Here is a 10,263-nt window from a genome sequence, read left to right as displayed (position 1 = left end):
ATACTTATGTTCACCAAAAGACATGTACAAGAATATTCATAATATCACTACTCATTATGGCCCCAAACTGAAGCCTCTCAAATGCACATCAACGTCAGGACAAATAAATTGTGGTATGGTCACAAAATGAAATACTATACAGCAATGAGAATGAAAGATCTACAACCACTAGCAACAATGGATGACTCTCACAGACAAAATGTTGAGCAAAAGGAACACAAAGAGTACATATTGAATTATTCCTTTTATATTAAGTTCAACATCAAATCAAACTAATAGATAAGATCAGCAGTAAGAACAATGGTTAACCTTGGTAGTGGGAGAGGAGAATATTGACAGGAAGGAGCATTTGGGGGTGCTTACTGGGATACTCGTCATACTGTGTTTCTTCATCTGGGTGTGCAGCCTGTAAAAATCTATCAAACTGTGTATCTATGATATGCTCACTTTTCTGTGTTACTCTATATATTATGCTTCAATGAAGTTTTTTGGAAGATAGAAATGCAATGATAAAGTCCAGAGTAACTCCCAGAAACAGAGGCTTCATTTATGATCTCTCCCTAAAATTCCTTTAGTGCCCGATGGCTTCTCCCCTATGAAGCTGTGTCATCTATATGGTTCATTCATCCGATAATCATTAACTAAGTTATTACTCTACCCTAGAGCTGGCATGGCAGGTCCTCGGCCATGAGCAGCTCTGAGATTATCAAGGAACAAAAACACACAAAATCTATAATTACAACAGAATTAGAGAGAGAGATGCTAAGAGGAGTCGTCTGCACGAAGTGGGATGAGAACACTGAAGACCGAGAACCCAAGAGTTAGAGAGGAGAAAGAGGCCAGAAAAGACTTACAGAAGGTGACACTTCAACAGACTTATAAGAAAAAAAAGTCTTTGAGAGTAGAGTAGAGATGCGGAAGTGATGAGGGAAAGTGACAGACAGGTAGCTTTGCAGTGTACAAAATGGTGTGAATGGGCTCAGTAAGTTAAGTGTGACTGGAATATGGACTGAAAGCAAAATCAAGTCAGGAAAGGCAGAAGGCAGGCCAGGCTGTGATCTACCCTGATAGCCATACCAAGAAATTAGGATTTCGTCCTGAAGGCTATGGGAAATCTGTTGACCTCACAGGTTGAAGCCTGCCTCTCCACCTTCACATTCCCACTCCTCCTTGCTCTTTTTCTTTTTTCTGTAGTACTATAACCATCTAACACATTGGAAATTTTATTTATTTGTTATGTTTACTACTTATTCTCTGCATCTCCCCACGGGAAGGCAAGGCAGGGAACCTGGCCCATTTCGTTCACTGTTGTACCCCAAGAACCTGGAAGCACGTGCAACACACAGGGAGCACGGAATAAGCATTTGTTGACCATTTGTCAAATGAATTTACTGCTCAATTTCACTTTCTTCTTCCTCACTGGCTCCTCTCTAATAAAATGAAAATCACCAAGTCCTCATGCTGATATTTTCTATTTGCCCCTCGGGATCCATTCTGCAACCTCCAAGCCGCCCTATGCCTGGGTTGACTGACCTCCATGGACTGAATCACAGGGCTCCCTCGCCCTCTGGTTTCTGACTGGGTTCAGCTGCTCCCAACTGGGTTCAGCCAATGGGAGGCACCATCAGGAGGATCAGGAGGTAAGAGGAGAATAATGACAGGATCTGTAATCCCCTGGCTCTCACCCTGGCAAGCTGCAGCACACTGGGTAGTCCTCTGTATAAAGCTTTCTTCCAGATCCTATCAGTTCCCTCCCCTCATTCCATCAGGCCTAGGGCTGGTGATCCTTTGTCACTAACTTCAGAGTTCTTCAATACTCTGTTGCTTTCCCTCAGTCTTGACCATTCCTTTAAAGAATCCCTTGGGTAAACCTCAATTACCCATTGATATCCTCTAGATCTCTGTCTAAATTAAGTCATAACAATAAAATAATCCACAAAGATAGATACAATCTATTTGCTTTCTGAAGTATTAAATATCTGAAGTTTTTTGGAAGATAGAAATGCAATGATAAAGTCCAGAGTAACTCCCAGAAACAGAGGCTTCATTTATTGCCCTGGGAATATTTCTAACCACTTTTTCATGGATCTCTGTTTGGCTTTTCACCCCATTACACAGTTGAACTTAGCTCTGTTTAGAAATAACTTCTCTGTTTCTGTTCATCTTGGCTTTGGAAATCATGTGTATTTTGTTTTTTCTTTACTTTGTTTCTGGACTAGAACCTGGCATGCCAATCAAGTAATGCATGAGATGTTCAGCCCAGGCTATTACCTGATGAGGTACACAGTGTTTATGCCTCGAAAAATGCTGTTAGATAACTAATAAGAGTGTCTTTCTTGCCTATTAGACACCAATGATACAAAAATGAAAAAGGCAAGGCCCGTGCAGCATATGTGATCTTTTGCAAATGAGGAACTTACCAATTCTAACAGAGAAATATGTATATTAAAGCATCTAGCAGGTCTTTGATATTAAAAATAATTCTGATGAACTTTCAAAGCGATTATCTTGCTTGCCATTAGTAGCTAACATTTTTCTAACATTCCTAAAGAGAGATTTAACCTTTTTCCTGCAGCACAACAAACTCAGGTTTCAAATGCTTTAGTGGTTAAAGAAGTCTAAATCCAAGAATTCAATAAAGAGACACATTAATGTAAAGCAAAACATATTCCATGAAGGATATCAAATGTTCTGCAAATATTTTTCATTTTCTGAATCTGGTTTTTCATTTTCTGAAATCTAATTGGCTATTCTTGCCAAAATGAAACTCTAATAAAAATTAAGTTACAACTATTTACCAAATTCTATTTCTTCTTTACTGTCATAGTAGACATACTTAAATCTCAGTCACATGATTTATATTTCCTCTGATAATATCAAGAGCATTAAAAGAAAAGAAAATGCCATATTTAGATATAAGGTTAATTATGACAGTTATATGTGACAAGTGAAATCTTCTATGAGCTGAGTGAAGACATACAAGCGCACATCCCAGGAAGCAGTTAGCCCTTCCCAGACAAAATAACCAAATCTTGGGGGGAATGCTTATAATCAGCCAAAGTGGCCTAGATCTCTCTATTGAGATCTTCAGAGCCCTTCAGAGATGCAGCCACCTCAACAAAGAAGAAACAGAGCACAGCAAAAGAGCCGCTTACCCTTATCTCCTGATTCAAAATTATTGGTGCAGAAACAAAAATTTTATTTAGAGTGAGAAACTGCTCATTGGGCCCTCAAAGAATTCATATAACTGATTAGAACAGTACTATATACAAGAAATAGTATTGTAATCACAAGCACAGGTACATATATATTACCAGATAGCATTTACTAGTCTTCCACAAGTAAGTGGGGCTGCCTTTGGAGTTATCTAAATCCCCACCTTCAAGAACCGCAGTCTAAAATAATCTTGTCATGAAGAAATGGACATGACAAATATGACACACCTAGTCTTTCCTTGGCCCTACTGGTTGATATACAGTTTGTTGTGAAACTTTTGGTTTACACGGGTCTGTAATTCATAGGTTAAAGTCTTCCAAAAATCAATGAAAGGTACAGTCTGAATTTTTCCTACCTTCCTAATCAATCCATATCAAAGTATTGATTCATCTCAGTGATCTTAAGGGAGGAGGGTTTATCTTACCAAGACTAATGGTTACTACTCTATACCAAAGTAAGCAGTACCTCATGGCAACAGGTCTTACTGATTATTAAAAATGAACATACAAAACAAAAACAATCATCTGTCCTGAGCTTTGTAAAGACTTCTAATTCAGGCAGATCTTTCCATTACAAATAACCTTTTTTCTAAAGAAGAAGATAATTATGACTTCTAATTCCAAGCTCTCTCCATTTACCCAACAATTCAAACCATGTCATTGGTTTTCCAATGAAGCAACGCTAAGTCTTCCTCATCTATCTGACTCAAATGCCCTCACTCCTGCAGATCTCTAGGATTTAACTCCCTCGCTCCTGTAGACCTCTAGGATTTAACCCCCCACCACCACCAATTAAGGGAATCAACAGCCAAATTGGGTGTGCAAAGTGCCTTCTTAGTGTTCAATGAAATAGGTCATCGGTACCTACTCTTCATAAAGAATGTATATTGATCTACACCATCCCTTGTAAACACTGAGCTATCTTGAAAATCCAACAAAGTATTGATAATCGAAAGTATTTTTAATAAATATAAAGTCAGCTCAAAGGGCACTAGACATATTTAAGAAAGATCAAGTGACCATGAATAAACTACTTCTCCATTTACAGACGTTTCCGCTTTTAAATGAAGAAATTGGAATAGGTAATCTTTACAATCCCATCCAGCTCTAGCATTCAGTGGCTCTGAGACTCATGGGCTAACCACAGTAGGAAACAGAAAACTACTATAAAAGTAACAGGAGTGGCCTGTAATATATATCATAGAGAATAAATACAATTCAGCATACAAAGAAAAGCTAAAAGTCTTCAAAGGAAATCAGAAAGCTGCAAGATCAATGAAGGCTAAAACGTTCTATACTTGGATGAGGTTACTTTGAGGATATGTAATTTGAGTCCAATTCCGAAAGATGGGAAAGATATAGATATGCAGAGAAGAAGTGAGAGAGCCTTCTCGATGAAAATAATAGCAAAAATAAACTCAGCAAAGGAAAAATGAACTCAGCAAAGCACAAATGTAGAATCATTTTGTTCCTCAATAATCCGTGCTATTTATTCTAAGTTGCATTTATAATAGGCTAAACTGCCAATTTAGTTAATTTTTAAAAAAAACATTAAGATCTTTAAATATTAGACTTTGGTTAAATATTATGGAGAAGTGTCATTGCTTTCAAACCAATTGTTTTAAAAATGCACTTACCCTGTATTGTTGCTGACTGCAGTTAGCCCTTTCGCTCCAGTCTTTAGTAAAGCTCCTATAAGGTTCTCTGGAATTCCACATAACCCAAAACCTATAATAAGCCAAAAAAATAAACAAATTGTGAAGAGAGTAATGTTCCTTCAGGGAAAAGTGTATGTTATTCTTTTAATAAAAAATAAAATATACAAGCACATTATTACACCTACTAAATAAAATGCACAGATATATCTCAGCAATTCAATAAATGGTCATAGCTGTATCTAAAAGTCTTACAGCAATATATAGCAACAGATGTCACTGTCAAATCCTTGATTCATAAGCATAAAGCCGACTGCAATGTATTAATATGGCTACACATTGCTCTTCTTACACTTAACTACTCATTCATTACTGCTTCGCTTTATAATTTAACTCTTAGACAGGAGTACAGTCAGTTTTTCAAGCATGTTTGTTTTATATTAGTGAGTATATTTTGCAGAATTGAAAGCTTAGGCCAATAACTGTCATATCTTTACATTTTCCACAAATCCTCAAATAGTATTGGGTTTAAAATGGACACTCAATGACTGATCAGTTGAAGAAAGGAAGGATAAAGGAAGGAAATGCAGCCTGCAAAATAAGACTTGATTCCTGTGACCAAGGCCTAGAAACCCAAAAAAATTTATAAGAATCAGGGAGCAAGTTTAATGAGTATGAGACAGTGGTTCTAAAAGACATTCCAAGTAAAAACAAGCAACAGAACTTGGGAGACTCAATAGCAGATAGATGCTATGTGCTCTCTAACTCATAAAATAAGGATCAAAGAAAGGAGTGACTAGGCATGGGCCAATCAGATCAATGCGAACATTTTAAGTTGAATGGCATTCCCAAAAATCTAGGAATTTTTTTAAAGCCACTAATAAGACATCACCATTTGAAGCTTCAACTTCTCAAAACAATGAAAAAAAGAAACACAAAAGGAAGAAAAAACAATTAAAAATATAAAGTGCTAAACCTTGCTAAATTTTCAGGAAGGGGACACTAACAAAAGATAATATACTGTGTAATAAATAAATAAAATAATGAATAAATAATAAAAAAGTAATAAAATAATTGGCATGTCTAATCTACATAGCTTTACTACTGTGATTTCCCTGCTTTGCTAAAAACATAATGGTGTTCCCTACAAAGGGAAACTCTACTATGACTCACCACCAAACAAGATCTTGGCTCCATCAGGGATGTCTTTTACGGCTTCCACTGGATCTGTATAAAATGTGGCATGGCGACGCATGCTGGTTGAAAAGTAGGAAACACAACCCTAAAACATTAAAAAACATTTTTAAATGACTAATCATTATCTGCAGTTAATGGTAAAGAATCAGGGCCTTGGCGGGAGGAAGAAGAAAATGAAAGGATTCGTCTACAGCTAAGAAATCTAGGGAGTGAGGTCGCCCTGAACTACTCATCCATGCACTGAGAAACACAAGTCCCACTGAGAGGAAGTCAGAAGAAAAGTCATTTCACCTATGGACGCAGAGAGGCTTTTCTGGTTCATGAGGTGGAACAAAAGTACATAGCACAGACTTGGCAAGAATCTCACTCCTTTCTTTAAGCTGACATTTGGTGTCTGGACAGTCAAAAATTACTGAGACACTTGCCTCACATCTCCAAAATAGTAGCTCAGAAGTATTTTAGAAAAGACCCAGGTAACTAAAAGTTTAAAAAGTGACTCATGTTTCTAGGGAATGTGAGAAGAGCTCAAGATAATACAGAATTTATGGACACTCAACGTTGGTTGTTTTTTTTTTTTTTCATTTTTCATACATTCAGTTAACAATATTTGCTGACATTTATTACATATTTGTTATAGTGATATTTGATATCTATTGATTGAGAAACGAATAGTGTGCAATAATGGGCTACACTCTGCCTGTGGGAGTCATGGGATATGTACTACCAACACCTTCTGAGATTTGGCGGGACGTGGGGGAGTGTGTCCCTAATAATATCTATCAACTTTTTTCCCTTAGTTAACTGAATTCAAAGTTATGAGCTCTAAATTGCTCATAAATTGGCTTCTACCTTCTAATATATTTTAAATACTAAAACGATGGTATGAAAAGACTCAAGCACCGTCTGCTAAATATACAAACAACTTTCAAGTTTGTAGAGGTTACCAAAAAGAATGAAGAGTAATGAATTGCACAGCTTCAACATCTATTTATTCTGGAAATAATTTTTTTTCACCAAGATCTTCCTTTATTTTCACGTAATGTATTTTGTTTTTCCACTCCCCTATCTTCTGCAAATTTCTGTTTTATTATTGCCATTAGTTTCTGCTATTACTGTTGGGCCAGGGGGAGTGAAATAATAATGATTCAGTACTAAAGTGTAAGATATAATCATAATTCTTACAGTGCAAATTTTTTTCTATTTACCCAATTTCTCCTTTTTAAAATCTTCTTCGTAAGGTAAGTTAAACTTTGTCTACAAATATCTTTTGTCCTCTACTTCAGATCCTTGCACTTAACCTCTAAGGTCTGATTCTGCTGTTGAATCTAAATTTTATCTCATGACTTTCTAATCCAAAATCTCTTTCCTTTCTAACTACTTCTACCATTATTTCTTGCACCTAAATTTCTTTTTCCTATCATTCAACACTCTAGAACTTAATGAAAATGCACTTCATTTTGAAGATCTTTCAGTGAAACCATCAAAGCATACTGCTTTTTTATTTTAAAATAAATTTTATCTTAATGATATGGAAGTGTATACCCAGGTGATATTACCTTGTCACCTTACATTTAAATAAATTAGGGCACAGGAAGATTGACACTCCCCCACTTTAGTATCAAAGTTTGATAAACAGAAGTGAGAGGAGAGGCCATATGGAGAGAAGTGACGAAAACCACATTAAAAGGAAAATTCAGTAACATGAAGGTGGATACACACACTTACAGACTTGCAAGGAGGAGTATGCTTTACTACCAAGAGGAGGTGGTGGCATGTGTTGAAATGCTTTAGCTGTAGAGGAAGAGAGTTCTAAGTTCTGGCTGGTCTAATAATCAAATTAACATGAGACAGAATAACAGGAGAAAATGACCAAATTTATTATGTACATATGTGGGTCCCATAAGAACACAGGGTCTAAGGAAAAATCGGACAGTTGAGGCTTACATGTCACCTTGAGTTAAAGAGCAAGAGGTGGTGGTAGGTGGTGGTTGTTGTGGCTGGGGACTTCAAAGGGCAAGAAGGCAATTCACACAGAGATAGAAAAGTGGATGTTTGGTAAATGAACGTTTGCTGGGCCCTTGTTACCAATGGAGCTCTGAGATGGCGTTGATCAAACTGGCCTTGCCAGGCTCTTGACTATCACACAGTAATTCATATTAAAGTATAGTCATCTATAACACTAGCTCCCTTCCTCGAGCAGGTCCTCGGAGAATCCGGGTTAGAAGATTTTAGGCAGTTAGCGGGAAAGGTCAAGGTTTTTCCTTCCTCGAGCAGGTCCTCGGAGAATCCGGGTTAAAAGAATTTAGGCAGTTAGCGGGAAAGGTCAAGGTTTTTCCTGAGTCCCTTCTAGAAAATAACCCGCTTAAAATAATTAATATCCCAAAAAGGCATATGCTGGAGTGGCAAACTCTGCTTCCCCTTGGCTGTTCAGCACTGGACCAGTGTCTACCAAAAGTGGAATGTTCATCTTAAACACTACCAATTACGCATTATGACAGGAATAAACCGCAAGGCGAACACAGGGAGTTACTGACACTAGACAGTCCTTTAAAGTGGTGGTATACTTTGTTCCTGAGGGTACATACATGTTCTATTTCAATATCAGTGCAATGCCCAGCACTCTAAAGCAGCACAGATGAAGAAGTCATGCATTCTGCCTGGTGCATCAGAAAGCTTGAAGAGTTCTCCAAAAGCTAAATTACTAGGATGGGGAATCGACAAAGGGGGAGCTGCATGAGTAAAGGTGTAGAGGGGTGAAAGGCTCAGTGTGTACAGGGACATTCGAGATCAGGTCCCATGGAGAGAGGCCCATGAAGATCAAGCTGCAGGTGGAGGCCAAAGCAGGTTGTACAAGGCCTTAAAGACCACATTAAAGAGTTTCAGCTTCATCCTTTGATGAGGAAGGAAGAGCAAAGCTTTTGAAACAGATGTCATAACTCTCATGTGAAAGCCTGAATCAGGAAAGTGGCAGGGGAACTCATTTCATTCATCCGTGCAATGATTAAAATGTTTCCTAAGAGGCATTTAGGAGTAAAATGTTCCAGTGCCGAATCATCCCTCAGCATTTACCTAAGGGGCTTACTGACCCCTCTGCACTTACAGCTCTCAGATATTGGATATGGGAAAGATAGAAGAGCTACGGGGCAGGGCGGTTCTCTGTGAGTAAGCACTGTGTGCAAGAAATCTTGGCTTTCAAGCTCGGAATTATTAGTCAACACGCTACTAAATTAAAAACACCACTTTTCGTTTTCCCTTCCAAGAAAGAGACTCCAGCTGTAATAAGGTAGCGGAGGTAAGCCACCCTCCTGGACCTAGCGCTCTCGTCCAATACTCGCCTCTGAGGACTCCGGACAGGAACCGCCACCTGAGCGTGGGCTTCCAGACGGGGACAGAGCATGGGGCAAAAAACACACATCAACCAACAATCGCGGCGAGAATGTTTCGGGATAACGCTCGGTGGAGAGTTGGCAGTAAAGGTGGGACAAGGTTTTCAAACTGTTTCGTCAAAGGAAATCTTCTAACCCGGATTCTCCGAGGGGCCGCGGGAGGAGGGACGTCGGTGGCCGAAGGCTGCGCGCGAGGCATCGCCAGACCCAGACCGACTTCGCTAGGCAGGAAAGACGCCTAAGGCAAGCGCTCGGATGCAGGTTCTGACCCACCGCCAAGCACCCTTGGGGCCACAGAGGGGGAGGACAAAGCGGGGCGCAGCATTCCACCCCCGCCGTGCCCAGCATCCGCCCCCTTGGCGGTGAAGTGGCGCCGAGACGTGGCTAACTCTGCCCCGGGTTCTGGGCCTCCAGAGGGGCCCCTGCCCGGAGATGCGATCCGCGGTGCGGGTGCGCAGCGAACCCCTGCTGCTGTGACCCGTCCTGTCCCGTCCCCCGCCAGGGCCCCACCCTGGGAGGCTGCTCGCAAAGCGCAGATGCCGGGCGACACGAGCGAGCCAGGAAGGGCTACCTTAGTGCAGGGGCCTCTGGGGCCGCGGGCGGAGGCGCAGAGCCGTCGCCAGGAGGAGAGGCGTCTGAGAGCCGCCATGTCTCGGCCGTTGGCGGGGGACGCGAGCGAGTGTGTTGTGCAGTGCAGTCAGGTCGCCCTCGCGTCTCTGGGGAGGGAGGGGAAGAAAGGTGCGCGGGGACGCGCCGGAGGCTCCACCGCTCGTCCGTGACGTCCTTGGCCCTCCCTGAAGCTAGGAGGGG

At 40.3% G+C, this 10,263-nt stretch overlaps 1 protein-coding gene across 1 annotated transcript in view; it reads right to left on the bottom strand.

Moving 5' to 3' along the window:
* The window catches only part of OXCT1 (3-oxoacid CoA-transferase 1), a 118,878-nt gene extending 108,615 nt beyond the window's left edge, over positions 1 to 10,263 (bottom strand). The window contains exons 1-3 of the mRNA XM_011370677.2: positions 10,025 to 10,263; positions 6,044 to 6,152; positions 4,853 to 4,943 (exon numbers count right to left, since the gene is read on the bottom strand). Coding sequence (XP_011368979.1) covers positions 4,853 to 4,943; positions 6,044 to 6,152; positions 10,025 to 10,102 — 278 coding nt within the window. The 5' untranslated portion in view covers positions 10,103 to 10,263. The remainder of the gene's footprint in view (positions 1 to 4,852; positions 4,944 to 6,043; positions 6,153 to 10,024) is intronic.

Source organism: Pteropus vampyrus, unplaced genomic scaffold (genome assembly GCF_000151845.1).
Source record: "Pteropus vampyrus isolate Shadow unplaced genomic scaffold, Pvam_2.0 Scaffold172, whole genome shotgun sequence".
Lineage (NCBI taxonomy): Eukaryota > Metazoa > Chordata > Mammalia > Chiroptera > Pteropodidae > Pteropus > Pteropus vampyrus.
Note: the sequence above shows the minus strand (reverse complement) of the source record. Positions and strands in the feature narration are given on the sequence as shown.